General features: G+C 38.1%; 2 protein-coding genes across 2 annotated transcripts in view; one reads left to right on the plus strand and one right to left on the minus strand.

Moving 5' to 3' along the window:
• Positions 1-253: 253 nt before the first annotated feature.
• On the minus strand, positions 254-12772 carry sec23ip (SEC23 interacting protein). Its single transcript, XM_007566923.2, has 18 exons — positions 12548-12772; positions 10697-11208; positions 9518-9731; positions 9258-9451; positions 8406-8495; positions 8214-8334; positions 8050-8139; positions 7837-7978; positions 6897-7105; positions 6730-6818; positions 6513-6659; positions 6335-6430; positions 5617-5769; positions 5312-5467; positions 4714-4816; positions 3414-3593; positions 3174-3336; positions 254-2020 (listed from the first exon to the last, which is right to left on the minus strand). Exons 1-18 carry the CDS (start codon positions 12678-12680, stop codon positions 1939-1941), a joined length of 2874 nt encoding a protein of 957 aa, XP_007566985.1. The 5' UTR covers positions 12681-12772; the 3' UTR covers positions 254-1938.
• Positions 12773-14031: 1259 nt separating this feature from the next.
• Positions 14032-18382, plus strand: part of mcmbp (minichromosome maintenance complex binding protein) — a 10009-nt gene continuing 5658 nt past the window's right edge. Inside the window, exons 1-6 of the mRNA XM_007566924.2 lie at positions 14032-14234; positions 15689-15780; positions 16680-16820; positions 16934-16975; positions 17045-17134; positions 17489-17624. Coding sequence (XP_007566986.1) covers positions 14177-14234; positions 15689-15780; positions 16680-16820; positions 16934-16975; positions 17045-17134; positions 17489-17624 — 559 coding nt within the window. The 5' untranslated portion in view covers positions 14032-14176. The remainder of the gene's footprint in view (positions 14235-15688; positions 15781-16679; positions 16821-16933; positions 16976-17044; positions 17135-17488; positions 17625-18382) is intronic.

Here is an 18382-nt window from a genome sequence, read left to right on the forward strand (position 1 = left end):
GGAGAAAATAAATGGAAAATCAGTTGGGGGGGATGGGGGGGAGAATCACATTTCTAATTTATTGAGCATGAGAACAACAGAAAGTTGCACTTTCTCTCAGCGGAGATTAAAGTATATTCTGACCGTTTAATTTTCAGAGGCCCAAACTACGAAGAAAGATTAGCGGCTGGATTCTTGGCACTACTGGTTTCCCATAAAAGCTGAACTTCCGAGTATGATGGTGTTTTTAGGGCCAGACTAAGATTTTTTTTATTTTTTATTATGAGACTAAAGTTATAATGTTAGTAGAATAAAGATTGGAAATGACTAGAAAAGATGTTTAAATTTTTTCAATGATATCAAATCCTTGATTTCAAGATCTGACATCTGGTGATAATTATTTGATGCTAAAGTTTTAAAAGATTATTTATCTTTAAGATCAAAGTATAACTTCACAAGATGCTCAATTTATTTTTCAGGAATTCTCATAAAATTACTTCATTTTACTAATATTGCAAGTTTATTCTTATGACTTTATTCTCACAATATTGACTTAACGTTCAACTTTTTCTCATTTTTTATTCTGATTTTATTCTTGTACAACTTTTTCTCACAATATGACTCTTGTATTAATTTGACTATTCTTGTGACTATTCTATAATTACATCTTTATTCTCGTAACATTTAATTTGCATACAACTTTGTCTCATAACGTAACTTTTTTCGTATAATTATGACTTTTCTCATGACACTGAACTCTATTTTTCAAACGATTTAATTCTCGTTCGACATTTTTCTGTTAATGACTCTTGAAATGTGACTTTTTTCATATTATTTTGACTTCATTCTCGCACAACTTTATTTTTCTCGCATTATTCCGACTTTGTTCTTTTAACACTAACTTTGTTTCTTGTAATATGGCTCTTTTTTCTCACAATATTACGACTATTTTCTAATTACATCTTTTTCTTAGTCTGGCCTGAAGCTTTCAGAAGACTCGATGTTGGTTACCTGAACTCGTCATAGATTTGTTTACCGCTTGCTTTGGGATCTTTAAGGAATATTTACCAGTTAATTGAAGGACTAAACTGATAAAAATAATTTGGTGCATAAGTTTGTATTTGTGGCAGATTATTTTTAATCCACAAGGTCAATTTGCACTAAAATGTGGATAGAAATGTTTCTTCGTAGCGTCGGCCTCTGATGAAGAACCTCTTGATTTATTTACAGAGAATTACTAGAAAAATGTTGGTTTTTGTTCAGACTGACTGTGTGGATAAAAAGGGAACATTTTGTGTTTTTTATTGTTGGATTGTGTCAGAGTTTAAATGCGTTGGACCAATCGGAGGATAAACTCCAGCATGCGGCTCACGCTGCTGTTTTCCCTCTAAATCTGTAGTTCCAGTCGCTCTTACATGTAAATACGTTTCAAACATTTCAGACTTTACATTGAACCTGCAGGTTCCAGAGGATTATATTAACTGTTCTGCTTGTTTTAAGCTGAGAGGATGTTACATAAACTGGTGCTTTGATTGTCTTAAATATACCAGGTTGCTCCTGCGTTGCGTTCTGTAATTATTTACATTTTGCTTGTTCTGCAGTGTTTTTAGGCCGTCTCAAAGTTTCCTGGCTTGACAGGAGAAACTAAACGTCTTCCTCTCGACGGCACATGACCGTCAAAAGCTGAATAATAAAAACAAATGAGCAAGAAATGGATTTATTGTGACGATTTGTCCATGAATAACTTACATCTGACTGCATTGGCTGTTCTTGTTCCGCCACTTGTTGTACATTTGCTATAAAAATGTAATATCAACCCTGTCAAGTGTCTCTGCTTCTACCAACTCATTTGTTTGTTTCTTAATTTAAGACAAATGGCATAATACCAACGTATTACTCATCTGTGTACAATAAGCTACTTCAATAAAAATAGAAAAACAGAATTGAGTAATCGGAGCATTAATGAGCGAGCGGCTCCGGATGGATCCCAACGGTTTTGTAGATTTCCTTCAGGAGAAGCAGCGCCGTGTCTTCAGACTGCCTGCAGGACGAAACAGAAACAGCAGGTGGAAAAACATTTTACGGTTTTTAGTTTCCTCCAAGAAACAAAAGAGCAGAACTCTCCAATAAAACCACCACAAAAATATCATTGGTAAGTGTTTATTTTCTATGAGAATGGAGATAAGATGTTAAAGGTCAGAGGATCAACTTTGTCACTATATTTAGCAGCTAAATAAATAAATAACCTTGAATAAAAACTCTTTGTAGAACTTTGGTGAGATTATCTGAGATTAACAAGATTTCACAAAAAAGTATTTTTACTAAAAGAGTAAGAATTATTAGTTTTTGCATCAGAATCACCATTTTAAAAACAAACAGTTTATCTACAGAAAGAAATAAAGTTAGGCAGTGGAAACCATTTCTGGTTTACATATTTTTACTGGTAAAAATAAAAAGTTAATATTTAGAAAAGTTTACCTTTTAAATATTATGGGAAATAAAACAGAATTTAGAAACAGTTTAACCAAACTTATCTGGATTTGGAAAACTCTAAAAAATAAACTGAAAACTTTTAGATACATTTGGTGATAATGAGTTTAATCCTCTGTTCTTAACTATTTTTAATTTCATATTCTAATTTCTACACTTTTGTTTTCATTTTTCCTGCAGTTTTTGTTTATAATCAACATTTCAGGACAAATTAATTATTATATAAACACTAAAATATGATAATTAGTAAATTACACAGTTTTTGTGTTTTTTTTTTCTCCAAGAAGCATAACTGATGGTGATTTTACGATATTTAGGCCAGAGAATAAACTCATATTTCTACCAGAAAAAAGTCATAATAATATGAAAATTAAGTCACAATATCACCAAAATGAAGTTGTAAATTTATGATAATTAAAAAATTTAAATGAGGAATGTAGAGCCTGTTGTTAAGTTTTACTTTTAACTTGTTAAATCAACTTTTCCTCATAATTTAAAAAATTTCCTGGTAAAATTATAACTTTATTCTTGTAATTAAAAGAATAAAGTTCTAGTACCGTGTCGTATAGTTTTCTCTTTTGCGTCTTAAATATCCAGTTATATTGTTACCGATTAAAAGCTAAACCTCTAACCCTTATTCATTTTCTTTCATGTGAGCCATAGTGTGAAAACCCGGACGGCTCGGCCCGGTAAACTCAACATACCAGTAGCAGAGGTGGCTCTGCAGGGCGAACAGATACTCGTTGAAGCTCTCGATGGGTTTCTCCTGCAGGACGAAGTCGATCCGATTCCCTCCGTTCAGCATCCCGATCTTCACCTGCGGCTCGTCGTCCCTCTGCAGCTCCGCGCTCTCAGCCACTTTATGCTCTGTGGCGAACGACAACAGCGTTGTGGCGATCGCACAGACCCGGAGTTTGAAGAGAATAAGAAGGAGGCAGACATACCGTCGTGAACGTGCTGCTCCTCCTCCTCGATCTGATTGGCCACGATGGCGAGCTCGGCCTGCAGGGCGGAGGAGGTGTGGGCGCGGGCGAACTCGTTGAGCGTCTGCCAGGCGCTGCGCAGCGAGCTCATGAAGCCGTGCTTCAGGTCCGAGCCCATCCGGGACAGACTCTCCTTCAGCTCTGAAACCGATTCACACAAAACGCCCTGAAACGAGCTGCACCTCCGTTACAAACTTTACCAATATTACGCTCATAAAAATAAAATCTGAATAAGTTCGATAAGTCATTAAAAAACATCCAACCACTTCCTGCTGTCTTCTTTGTTGTTTCTGACAGTAGTAACATCCTGTTGTTGATCACATGCTTCACGTGATGTGAAAAAAATGTTTTCATTGCAGTTTTGCTAAATATATTAATTTTGATACAAAAAACACCTCAACGATAGCGCCAAAACTTTTTATCGTAAAGTCAAGTTTTTTAGGTTGTATTGAAATTTGTGAATTTCACAAAACTGGAACAGAAAGACTTTTTTTTACATCACAAACAACTACAATGTCAAAATTTGTTTATTTTATGGAATACACTAAAAACTCTCTTCCTGCACAAAAACATCTTATTGAAAAATTAGTTTTTTTAATGTGTGAATTTCCTTTAAGCAAATTTATTTCCCAGATTCGTTTTTCTGCAGTTTTTAAAACAATGGTTAAATTTGAGAATTATCATAGATTACACCAAATTATCTTAGATTACATAATATTAGATGAGTTTTTACTAGATCAACTCATAGATTAACTCATACCAGGATACATCAAGTTAGATTAGATAATCCGAGTTTAGATCAGAATCTATATTACCCCTTCCGTCGCTGACGACTAGTTTGCAGGACCGTAATTCCTCAAGACGTTGTGCTTTCTAAGCAGTATCAGGTTATTACGGTAATTTCACCCCCACCACAGCAGGGAGCAAGTTTTACTTCAGTTTAATCTGAGATATCAAAAGTTCCAGTTGTTATGGAGAAATGAGAAAATATATTTACTCACAGGACATTTAAAAAAACTTTGTACAATTAAAATAAGGAAAATTTTCCAGGTGGAGATTTGAAACTCGGATGGTTAAACTGCAGAAAATAATAACTTTAACAAGAGATTATGCCTTTTTTATTTCCACTGTATTCCGTCCATAATCTCACTTACAACAAACAGTAAACTGAGATTAAGCAACAGAAAGTGTTTTTCTGAAATGAAGAACTGAAACATCCCAGCAGCCTCTGGAAACTGATCAGTCAGCAGAAGTTTCTTACCGAGGTGAAGCCTCTTCCTTCCTTTGTAATGTGGGATTAAAACGGGCTTCAGGTCCAAATCTGGAACGATCATCGGCTCGATTCGGTACGCCACCGGGTCCAACTGAAACAAGATGGCGCCGTTAGCTTATTTTCAATCAGACGCTGTAGAGCTGGTCAACAACAATAAATATCATGGCAATATCAATGTCAATATGTACATCTGATAGAATATTCAATAATCAATATTTCTGGCTAGCTCAGCTGTGGTAGAATCAATTCTCTCTCACTCCATGGTTGCCTAGCAACAACCTGCCATGTAAGAAGCAGTTTCAAGTCCCCCTCTCTACCCCACCCAGCTTCGGTTGCCTGGCAACGACCTGCTGAGTAACTGACAGTAACAGTTTCAAGTTTCCCCACTTTCCCTCAAAACTGCTTAAAAATAAAAAACAACGGCGAGAAAACGGGATAAAACAGGAAACTAGTATTTAAAACAAGAAAAAAATCAATAATTATTGATAGATTAATTTGAAACGATTACATGGTGATTCGTTTTTCAGCTTTATAATAGTTTGTAGTCATTTAACTCCTAACGTTCAGACGTTAAGGTTCTTCGCACCGGGTGGTAGATGTTGAAGAATCCCTTGCAGGTGGGCAGCTGGTACGCCTCGTCGATCTTCTCCAGGCCGCGGACCGTCAGGAACATCCCGATCGGAGAACCCAGGGCGAAGAAGTTCACCGGCTCAAAGTCCAGGCTGTGGTAGATCACCGACACCTGCAGAACCAGTCAAAACCAGTCAGAGCCAGGCAGAACCAGTCAGAGCCAGGCAGAACCAGTCATAGCCAGTCATAGCCAGTCAGAGCCAGGCAGAACCAGGCAGAACGTCAGCGCCGCTCCGCTACAGTTCATAACAATCTGCCCACCTGTCCAGTTCCAACTTCAAAGTAGTTGTAGTTCACGTGGACTGAAGACACGGTGCTGCCCACTGGTGGCTTGGTGGTGGCGCTACCGGCAGGCTGGGGAACTGCAGCCAGACTCTCCTCCTTCGCTTCTGCTTTCCTCTGCTGGCGTCCCGCCTGGAGACCACAGCCACCACACACCCAGCAGGGTCAAAGGTCACAAGCTATCAACTTCAAGTTGAAAATTTTCAATTTGAAATTCAGGAATTTCCATGGTTTTTCCTAGCAAATTTTCAACTTTTCAAACTCAGAAATGTTCTATTTTTTTCTAGTAAATTTCTGAAATTTCAGAAAAAAATTATTTTTCCTTGGCAGACATGTACTCCTTTTATTATATCTACAATGGCCTTGCTGTGTTTCAAGTTAGTTAGAATCACCAAAATAGTTTCTATTTGCTAAATGCTGGAAAAGTTGATAATATTTTTAGAGATATTTTTGTAACTTTCTCAGTTACAAAAATATCAAAAATGAATCTACAAAAATGGAACTAGGTAAATATTACACAACAACCTTTTTTTCCTCTTTTTTTTATTCCAGCTTTCAGTCGGACCTCTACACAAAACCAAAATTCTTGGTTTTAATTGCTAGCAGGAGTTTTTGTTTAAGGATCTGTTTAGAAGAATATAGTGGCACGTAGAGACATTTTGTTTTGTTTTTTTGCTGAACACTTGAAGAAGCCCACCTGTCTGCTGACTCGTTCTTTCACAAACTTGGTGATTTTTTTGCGCGGGCCCAGAGGGATCCCCATGTCCTTCAGGTCCTCCATCGTACACATGAGCTGGAAAAACACATTCAAGCTTTTTGTCTTCTTCAACTTTCAGCAAATCCATATAAAATGAAGGAGATTTTTATAATCTTACTAAAGACTCGATGTCCATCTTCTCCTGGTCCAAGGTGCTCTTGTACTCAGAGAGGCCCAGATGTTTCAGCACAGCAGCCAGATCCTCAAACTCTTCCTGATCCTCCTCTTCCTCTCTGCTCGGCTCCTCCGCAGCGGGAGCCGACACCTGAAACGAGACGCAGCGTTTCCACACAGTTCCACACATTTCAGCGTTTCCTGGTGCGTTTGCGCTCTACCTCTCCGTTAGCGGCAGGCGCGGCTGGCAGCAGCGGCGCAGCAGAGACGGTTTTCTGGTTGGAAAGCAGATCGAAGAGAATCAGGGATCCTGCAGAGACGACAGCAACCATTAAAACCGGAAACGTGAATCTGCCATTTAAAAATAAAAGCCAGGGTTTGGTTTTACCCAGGCTGTGTCCGGCCACCGATATTCCCCCCCTGTAGTCGGGGTTCCTCTTCATGAACAAGGCGTAGAGACGGTTGATCTCCTGAGCCACGGTGTCCATGATGGTCTGGCAGTAAGTTGGACTGTTGTAGAAAAGCACATCCAGCAGCGTCTCGTTGGTGAAGTGGCGCAACCGTCCGGTGCTGGGCAGGGTGATCTTTTTAATCCTCCTGAAAAAAATCAGAATAAATTAATTTATTGAGACAAAACACCTACTTTACCTTTTATTAAAAAGTAATTAAACTCGATTAATCACATTTAAACTGTGATTAATCACATTATTTCAGTTTCACTTCAGTAGTGAAAATGAAATGTTTCTCAAAACCAGACATTTTAAATCCCACAACATGAAGCAGGATGAAACGTCTAAAAGATTAACTCACTGAGCTGCAATCATTTATATTCATGAACCAAGAAAATCAAAAAATAACCAAGAAAATCTCAGTAGAAGTGCATCCATTGCAGCTTTTTGTTAGCAATTACTAAATTAGTTGTCGATTATTTCAATAACTGATTAATTGTGATTAATCAAAGTCAGTCTTAAACTTAAGCCTTTCTTATAGATTAGAAATACATTAAAAAATGCAAATAACGAATTAATTTTTTTTTAAATAAACATTTTGCTGCCTAAATGCAATAACGGCATTCATTTAGTAAATCTGAAGCCAGTGAAGCTAAATCTGCCACTTGAGCAGTTTTGGTTGAAACGTATTTACAGACAAATAAATTTTTATCTTAAATACAAAATGAACTTATTTTTTGTACAGTTGTGGTTTAATTTCTGCTCTGAATATGTTGTTTTTTTGTTAAATTATCCTTTTTGATTCTAAAGTCAACGATTAATCAATGAGTGTTTCAGTTATGTGGTTAATGGTTTGGGCCGGATGCGTGTCGCAGCCACCTGTCCACCCCGGTGGCGTCTCCGTGGAGAGCCGTGTGCCACTGCACAGGAAGGAACTCCACCCGGCTGATGGCGTGTTCGTCCAGCGACTTCTTGAAGTGGCTGTGCAGCAGCTTCAGCGAAACGCTCCGGAAGTCGTCCACTGGAAGCAGACGACGCTGCATTTAAGTTAAAGTTTCCACAGATAGGATCACTGGGGGAGACGCCGCTCACCGCACTCGATCATGCTCCTGAACCTCAGGTCGCAAACCGGGCCGATGCCGTGGACCATGAACACCAGATGATCCACCGTGGGAAGCTCGCCTGAAGCAGAACAAATCATTTTCAGCTGAACTGGTGTTGGTTCCACTGTTGTGATTCGCAGCGAGGCGGCGTACCATCAGGCACCTCATCGTGGTCGTCATCAACGCCTCTCTTCACCACCCTGGGCCTGGTCTGCCCGTCCTGAGTGGTGCCCCACTCGTCTGGGTTGGACGAAGGCTGGAACTGAACTATGACCTGCGGGAGCAAACAGGACGTCCAAACCGGGTTTGTCTGGTAATCTGTTCCTGAGGACGGTTTGGACTCACCTTTGGGTTGTGCATGACGATCGTTTCTCCGGATGGAAACTCTAGCCTGCGATGCCACTGGTTTGTTGATACGGCCTTTTTATATTCTGCCTGAAGGTGAAACATTTACTCATGAAGTCACAGTCTGAGGACTGATTACTTATGTTTGTGGTTAGAAATGAGGCAATGCGACATCAATATCTGCATTGATCCTGATATTGAAAAGAATTCTGCATCGGTTATCGGTGATACACGCTACAAATGTAAACAAAACTTTTTTTTTTTTTTTACAAACTTTTGCAATTGCAGTTTTACCATTAAATAAGAAATGCAATTAAAATCATGCATGGACAGATTCGTTCACGTTTTCTACTTTGTTCATCGAAAAACATACAGATCCGTCAACTACTTCCTGCGATTTCTTCTTCATGGTTTCTGGCAGAAGTAACATCCTGTTGTTGATCATACAAGTCACAATATAAAAAAAGTATTTTCACATATCTGTTTTTTTTTTACCAACAACTATGTGGAAAAAAAATCATAAAAGTTAGCTACTGCAGCTCTAAAAGAAAAAAAAACTTAATTCTGTTTTTTGTAATTACTCTTTTTCTACCAAAAAACAAAATAAAAAAAACTGATAATATTTTTTTAGTTGTTTAATTTATAAGCAGAAAAACCAGAGAACACTAATAGTTACTTAATATTTAAAACTATGTGAATTACTGAAATTATTATTTCATTTCCCTTTGGGACCAATTAAGTATTTTTGAGTTGAACTGAAAACCATCAACAAATTGGAGCCAGTTGTTGCTTTCTGAATCATTTTCGGATGCATTCTGGTGACCCACCAGGTGGTGGCGCCTCTTTACGAACCTCCAGTTTCTCGCTGAACTCCTCAGAGTACGGGACGAAGCGGCTGTCCTTGTCGCCTTTGTAGAACCAGGTGCAGCGCCGGACCTCTGTGGGCTCCTCCTCCCAGTACACGGCGCTGCGCATGCGGTCATAAAGCTGCACGTCGTAGCGCCCGCCGTCCGTCCGGACGATCACGTTCTCTGGGTCCGGTTGGACTGGAGGAACCAAAGGCCTTCAGACTGTGTGTGAAATATTCATTGACTGTCTTTGCCTTTCCGTACCTGAGTTGAACGTCTCCTCGAGCTGCAGCGAGTCGATGATGCTCAAAGGAAACCAGACGCTCTTCGACTCGACTTGCTTGCAGTAGAACCAGTGCGGCTGGACCGGTTCGTAGACGTTGTAGTTGTACGGCATCATCGGACCTGCAGGAACGACGGCGCCAGCAGTGGCAGTGGGCGGAGGAGGAGGAGCCGCCTGAAGATGTGAGGGAGGAGGCTGAAGAACAAAAAAGATTTATTCAAATCAGGGTTCGTACAAAAATTCAAGCACTTTTCAAGGATTTTCAAGGCAGGTTTTCAAACTTTTTCAGTAAAATCAAAGACGGTCTCAATTATATAAATTATTACAGTTATTATTAATGCTTTGTGACGGTTTTCTACATTTTACAGCAGGAACAAGTTAAGCTAAAAATATAACAAAATTTTATGTTTTGAAATGTTTTGCAAACATAAAACAATAATTTAACAAAAAAACTAATATAAGATAAACTTCATAGGAACTATACATATTCATTACATTAAAACAACCCAAACAAATTGTGTTAAGGTAAATTATTTAAACAAAACATACAATGACTGCTAAATAATAATCTCTAAATAATGTTCTTGCTAAATTTTTTCTCATTTAACAAATATAAATAATTTTGGTGATTCCAACTAACCTAAAACAAGAAAAGTTTAATCTGATTTAACTTCGGAGTGTTTTTATGAGGTGCATGTCTGATACGATTAATCGGATTAATTGTGATTAATCGATTATTGAAATAATCGTCAACTAATTTGGTAATCGATTTATCGTTAACTGGAGTTTACAGACTCAAAAATGTCACTTGCTCAAAGAAAAACAGTCATGAAAGTAATCAAGCCAAAGCTGCAAAAAATATGAATATTTTGCATTTAAAATAAATTTTTAAAACGTCTGTAAATATGTTTTAGCCAAAACTCCTCAAGTGGCAGCTTTAGCTTCATTTGGTTCAAATGCTGTTAAAAAAAAAAATCTCTTTTTAGGCAACTTTGTTCTGATATTGTATAAAAACAGTTTAAATTATGAATCAGCAAAATGTGCTGATTTTTTTATCTGATTTAAAAAAACACGTCCTTATTTGTAATTTTTTTTTAAAAAGGAAAAAAAATAAAAAAATTTCTATTGGAAACATCTAATAGAAATTTTTTGGCACCTACTGTTGTAAACGTCGGCCCTGAGGGGGGAAACATCTGCGGCGGCGCGCTGACAGAGTAGGGGATCTGCGGCGGCATGTGTGTTGGCGGGAGGATCTCCGGCGCTGGAATGTAGGGGCTGGCTCGGCTGCTGCTGGGGGTGTGGCGGTACGGGTTGTGAGCCTGCGGTTGCATCAGGGGGGGCGGCGGCGTCATGGCGGTCGGGGGAGGAGTGTGGCGCCCCACTGGGCTTTGGTAAACGGCGCCACCGAACACCTGAGGTGGCGAGTTGATCTGCGAGCCTACAGAAGGTGGCGGCGGAGTTGGAGCCATGCTGATGCTGTGGGGAACAGAAATGGGTCCAGCTGCTGCGGACATGGCGGATGGGGGGCATGGCAACTGGCCGATGGATGCGAACGGGTCGGAGGTTGTGGCCGGACTGGAGAAGTAGTTGAAGGTGGAGGAGGATGCTGGTGCAGCGCCAGAGGTCTGACCAAGGAAGCTGTCTTCTTCTCCAACATCAGTGGAATCTTCTTCTAAAGGACGCAAAATAATAAATTTAACGGCAGCTACAGGTTATCTCTTTCTTCTTTACATCTTCTGGACCTCCTGCTCCTGATATGTCAACATATCCCCTACTCCAACATCTCTCTGCCCAGTTTTCTAACCATACAGAGATACAAACAGGTACAGCAAAATAAAATTAAGTGGATTAGCTGTACTTGCTAACAACTGATGGTGTCATCCAGGACATTTTACAGTGGAATATCATCTTTGCTCTTTGGTGGATACTGAGCTGTTAGCATCAGAGCTGAAACGATTAATCGCATTGATTAATATCAACTAATTTAGAAATTGATTAATCGTTAGCTGGAGTGTATAGACTCAAAAAAGCAACATATTCAGAGTAGTAAATAAGCCAACACTGAACAAAAATACGTACATGTCGCATTTAAGATAAAAAATGATCTTTGTAAATATGCTTTAGTCAAAGCTCCTCAAGCGACAGTTTTAGCTTCACCAAGTTCAGATTTACTGAACTATTGCTGTTATTGCATTTAAGCATAGTTACTTATTTTTTTTAATTGAACCAATTTGTTTATTTGCATCTTTTAATGTATTTCTAATGTATAAAAAAGGCTTATTCAGTTAAATGAAAATCTGTAGAATGTGGCGATTTACAGACTAATTGTCAGAATAATTGATAAAATAATAAATTACTAAAATAATCATTAGTACGTCATGAGACTGTCATAGACCAACAGTCTTCAGTCAGAGGCCTGTTCACATTCGTTGCAGTACTGACTGCTACTGGAGATTCTTCCTGACTACAGCATCACCATCCAAAACAATTCTTTGAAGACACTTAAATGATAGGAGACATCATAATTTCCCTTTGGGATAAATAATCTATTATTTGACTGAATTAAACCGATTTATTGTACACATTGGACACTAATCCCACCTGGTGAACCAAATCCATTCAAACCAAAACTAAATGTGATCAATCACAGTTATTCACTGATTTAAAAGGAAGGGGGAAATTTGCCTTTTGTATTAACAAAGGCAAAACCTTTATTCCGTTATCAAAATTTGCTATATTTTGTCTCCAGAAGAGTTTGTAGAAACATTAATGTGAGGTTTATGCACTTTAACCTAGTAATTTATTTGTCATTTATTGTAATAAATACCAATAGCAAGAATGCTACAGCAGAGGTTCATGTCTGATACTCTAGCAAATCTGTCGACTTTGTTGTGCTTCTGTGTCTTTCACTCAATAACAGCTGATAGCAGGATGTTAGCCTGGCTAGCTTAGCATGCTAACGACCTGTCCACAGTTTAAACATTTCCTCGCACAGTCTCACCAACTCTCACCTCCTGACAGCACCGCCGGCCCGGTGGCCTGGCTCACGGGCATGAACGGCAGGTTGAAGTTAAACTCCGGGGCGGCGCTGAACAATAAATTGGCACTGCTGTTGGGAACATTGTTATTTTTTCTATCTGCCATTTTTCCCCCAGAATTACACGTAGCAAGAACCGGAGGAGGCCGCCGGCGGAACGGGGTCAGCTGTCCAAAGGGAGCTTTTTTTTGTTTTTTTAGCTGTTCACCGATCCTTAAGGCGCCATCTGAACAGATCTATACAGCATCTAACCAAGCAGATGATTTACAGATCTGCTATAATGTTACCGGTATCGCTTGTTAGTTTCACTTCCTCTCACTACTGACACCTACAGGTCAGGAAGGCACCTACAATTTTAAGTAAATATTTCTTTACTTTCACAGATAAAATTCACAAAGGGCTTCACAGATAAAACAAAAATACAAAAATAAAACAAAACAACAACAAAATAAAACACCATGTTAATCAGTTAAAAGCTTTTTTTCTGTACAAAAACAAACATTTACAATAGCACAAACATTTAAAAGTACAAAATATCTACATTTTATGTAATTTTGTATCTTAAATATACATTTACAATTATAATTTTTTCTACTAAAAACATATAAAGACATTGCAGAGTCACTCTTTACAGAAAAAATTGGAGAAACTTTTGTATTATTAAAATTGCCAATATTGCCCATCTTTGACAATTCAACCTTTTCTTCAGGTGAAATTTACATATTTTTCTATAAGGCTTACTTTTATTTGTCTTTTAGTTATTGTAACAGACACTTTGCTATATTTGGATAATATACTTCTGCACTATTCTATGTTTATTGTTTATTGTTTGCATAGAATAAATAAAAGATGCACATTATTTTAATATACCCATGTATGTCTAAATGTATTTAACTTTTTTTTTTTACTTTATTTTACATTTAATACAAATAATAACGAAAATAATCAGTTTTATTTGTGTAGCGCTTTTGTAAACACTCAGTGACTTTACAGAAATCGCGTAAAATTACAAACACTAATAACACCAAACAAAATTATAAAAGGAGAATATTCAAATGCATAGCATGTTAAAAATGTAAAACATTTTAAAAAGTAATAAAACAGAAAAATTGTCATACATTAAAAGTTGTTCTGAAAAGGTATGTAGCAGATCGATTGTAGGTTGCAAGACTGTTGAGAAACATAAATAATGACAATGTTTATGGTTATTATTTTATATTCTTTATATATATGTTATACCTCTTTTTTATTGTATTTGTTTAATATAATCTGCTTATATTTCTTATTGTTTTGTGTTGAAGATATTTCTTTGTAATGTTCTTTGTTCCAAAATGTTTGCCACTCTCAATATGGCGTTCGCGCTGACGGATCATTTCTACGCATGTTACGCACGGTAATTAACACGGGACGTGGCGGCTGTGACAAGCCCCGCCCTACGGTCCCTCCGGGTACTCAAATCAAACCAACTAGAAAGTGACGCAAATTTCCCGCCCTCGTTTCTGCCAGAATCCTGTGTGACGGGGAAAGTCAACAAAGTTGAGGATTCACACAGGTTTTCCTCGCGTGTATTTTTATCACTCCTGCCTCCCGTGACAGCAGAACCATGCCTTCCACTCATGACTGGATTAACGACCCTCTGGGTGTGGTGGAGGGGATGTTCGGTAAGACTCTCCGGGCGGAACTTCTCTCTCTGTGAAGCGCGTGGAAGCTGCTAGCTAGCCGCGGCTAGCCCGGTCCACACCATGCCAACAGAGCACATCACATGTTGCTGCGCTTTTATCTCTCCATTAAGTCTCTTTAATTTAAACACCGACTCACTGCGAGTTTCTGCCAGAACCACTCCTCCTTCTGGACTACAGGAAATGCCGCCGAACCCGTTTAAATGCTTGCTTCGTTGTTGATAAATTCAAATTAAGTTGGAATGCCATCCAGAAGTTGTTAGTTCACAAATATGAACTATTTCAAGCATTTACTTTTATTAATGAATTTTTAAAAAAATATAAACTCACAACACACTACTTTGTAAATTAGAATATCGCATACAGCAATTTTAAAAAGGCATTTAATAGAGAAATCAATGCCTACTGGAAGATGGGCATTAATTGTCAATTTACTGAACAACATGTATAGATCCAAACGACTATAATCAATTATTTAAATCAGCTCATTTAGGAATCAATCATTAACTTGAGTCTCAAATATAAGAAATTTGCTGAAAAAAGAACAGTCAGAGCAGTAATTAAACCAAACTTGTACAAAAAAAATATAATATGCATCTTTTCTGTAAATATGTAGAATATTACAAATTCTGCTGGGACAATCAGATGCATACGTATCAGATGTAATATGTACACAATATAATTTTAGCTGCAGTCATTCCTGTTGCTCTACTTTTACCTTTCACTAAACTTTCCATTTAAAATCCTTGGATACGTCACTAGCTTCTTTAGCAGTGACCTTCTGTCTGCTACTGTTAGCGATCTTCACAACATTTATGTTTTAAATCAGTTTTTTCTGAACTTATGTGGGACTGAAACGACTAATTGTGATTAATAGATTACTAAATTAGTTTCCAATTATTTCAATAATTGATTGTTAGCTGAGTAAACAGACTAAAAAACCTATTCAGAGGAGTTCTTAAGCCAAAACTGCACAAAAAAACATACATTTGCATTTAATGTAAAAACCTTTGTCTGTGAAAATGTTTTTGACCCAAACTTCTCAAGTGCCACTTTTAGCTTCACACGGTTCAGATTTACTAAATGAATGCTGTGGTATTGTATTTTAGGCAATAAAATGTTTATTTTCGTATTTAAAAACGGAACTGAATTATTTATATGCGACTTTAAGACATTTTTCATTTAAGTGTTTGAATGAAAAATATGCAGAATGTGCCAATATTATTTTTATCAGATTAATCGATATTCAGAATAATCAATGATTGTTTTCTAAAATAACCATTAGCTGCAGCCTTAATCTAATCTAATAATCTAATATCCTCAGTTTTATATATTAACTTTTTGATGATATTCTAATTTACTGAGAGGCTCATTTATTACAGAAATAGCAGCTGGATGGTTTTTTTTAGATAAATTTGTGTGTTTTGGTTTTGCAGCTGCTTCCCAGAGCAGTCAGAGTTCAGGATGGGAGGCGAAGGCGGTGGAGTTTTTCAAAGAGCAGCTGAAGGAGAAAGAAGCCCAGACTCTGGTAATCCTGCTTCATTAAGCTCATGAAAGCATCAGGCTGGGCAAAGAAATTATCATGACTAGAAATGTTGATTTATTGTTGTCTCGATCAGTTTCAATTAATGATGTCAAATAAAAAAAACAAAAGGGACAGTATTATCGGAAATTAAAATTTTTTACTGTTTTCTCCACTTTGTTCAACAAGAGCATCAATAAATATCTCTAAATTTGAAAACATAATTAAATGCAGTTACTGCGTTTAACTTGGCACAAATTGCACTGCAGAATTCATTGTGTTTCGGTTTAGTTCAAATATTCAAAACTACTTTACTGAATCCAAAGGGAATTTAAATGAAGTTAAACAAAAGTAAATAAATAGCGCCAACTCTCTGACAGATCATTAGTAGCGCTCGTGTTTAATTGGCTAATCAGCCGCCGCTGTGTTCAGGCATCACTTATTAATAATCGCAAAGTAAACATCAAGCCTGAAAACATAAAACTGCAGCCGACTGAATGTTCTGTTGACCATGTGGAAAATGTTTGATTTTTTTTCCTGATACATACATAGTGGAGCTGTTGCCAGTCAGTTGCTATGGCAACGTGTCTGTGTGTAGCATAGCCGACACAGAGAGCGAGAAAAAAGTAAGAAAACGAGCGGTTTGGAGTTGCTCTTCAATGGTTTCTGAGTTTTTTCTCCTTTTGCTGCGGTGTGCTGTGCTAAATTAATACCTGCTTCTCCAGGTTTAATTTTATCAACAGGATTTTTCTCCCGCAGCAGGTAACGGAATCGTCTTTCTGCCCTCAGTCGATAACTTGCAGCGTGTCCATTGTACCACAAACTATCATGATGAATTTCTGAGTTTGGATTGGCTGGGAAGCGTGCGAGTCTCCGGCCGTTTTCTCACCTGTCTCTGGATTCAGGTCCCGTCTCTGAACGACGTCCCTCTGCACTACCTGAAGCCCGACAGCCTGGTGAGGTTCCGCTGCTTGGTCCAGGACATGTTCGACCCGGAGTTCTTCATGGGAGTCTACGAGACCGTCGACCCGGCCACCAAGGCCAGAGTGAGCGCTTCCTTGTTCCCTCCCCTGCAGACATTTACATAGCCTGCAGCTTCATTTGCATTTTATCACGTTTTGGCTGTTCTCCTCTCATTTTACCGCCTGACGCTCCCCAGACGCTGCGGTGCGGCAAATACAAAGACGTGACAGAGTCTGGGGTAAGGCCTCGTCTCTTCAGGCTCCGAGTCGGTTCCTGAACGCCTCGTTGCAGCTGCTTTTCTCTGCAGGTGGACGTGAACTCCAGAAGCACAGTGACTGCAGAGAGACAGACGTTCTACTGCGTTCCCATCCCTGGAGAGAATCAGTGGGCCAAGGACATATCCTGACGACAAACGGGACAAATTAACCTTTTTCTGTACAGCTCACTTTAACATCAGTTTGGTGTTTTCAAGGTCTGGAAAGTGCTTGATATTCAAGCTGCATAGTTTTGTAATAAACTGCAATCTAAAATAAAGATTTAAGTTATTAATTAATGAGTTAATCTAAAGTAGATTGATCTTATTGATTTTATCAATTGACTAACAATCTTTAAGCGGGCATAAAATAAATTATATATTTATATTTATCCAAAGTGTTTTGAATTTTACTGTGGAAAAAGCGTACAAATCTTTCTCTTAGTTTCGGCGTTTTAAATCCCATGCCTCTGAAGTTTTTCCTTAATGCTGCTGCACGGCTACGCGGAGACGACGAGTAACCAGGGCAGGGTGGTTCCCTCCACGTCGTACGTTCCCAGCAGACAGAAGCGCAGCTACGAGGAGGACGAGGAAATGGAGGTTCAGCCACAGAAGCAGAAGGAAACGCATGCAGGTGCCGTCAGAGATCCATGGTTCATGATTCACAACCTGTTTAGAAAATCCTTAAGATAAATTCACACTTAACTGCAAGAACATAAACGTAAATTGCAAAATTTGGACAAATCCAACCTTTAATTTATTTTTTAACAACAAAATTCCACATTAAGGAATAATTGTCGACACTCCTAACGATGTTGTTCATTCGTTTTAAATGAGCTATTGGCTCCTTTTCTGCTTTAAGTTTCTTTATATATATTTCTAATGAAACTATAAACATGTATTGAATAAAAATATAAATTAAACATACATACTTAATAAATTTATATATTAAGTAGCAGCAGGGATGTCTGATGGCGTATTAAGGCCATTGTAGCTGAAATACATTCTGAAAACTGAATTTTTCTAGAAAAAAAGTAGAAATTTACCTCAGAAAGTTTGACATAAATCTCAGAATTTTTCCAGAAAAAAATAAATTTCTGATTTTGAAAAGTTTTAAGATTTGCTAGAAAATGTTTGAAATTAATCTGAGAAATTTTGAGATAATTTTTTAGAAATTTTCTAGAAAAAATTTGAAATGTTTATTATTTCAGAGAGTTATATATATATAAAAAATTCCCTTCTCACCCACCGCGAGTGGTCTCCCTTTCATCCTCTGAGCTCGGGTCCTCTACCAGAGGCCTGGGAGCTTGAGGGTTCTGCGCAGTCTCTTGGCTGTGCCTAGAACTGCACATTTCTGGACTGAGATGTCTGATGTTGTTCCTGGGATCTGTT

The sequence above is a fragment of the Poecilia formosa genome, unplaced genomic scaffold (genome assembly GCF_000485575.1).
Source record: "Poecilia formosa unplaced genomic scaffold, Poecilia_formosa-5.1.2 Scaffold201, whole genome shotgun sequence".
In the NCBI taxonomy this organism is placed as follows: domain Eukaryota; kingdom Metazoa; phylum Chordata; class Actinopteri; order Cyprinodontiformes; family Poeciliidae; genus Poecilia; species Poecilia formosa.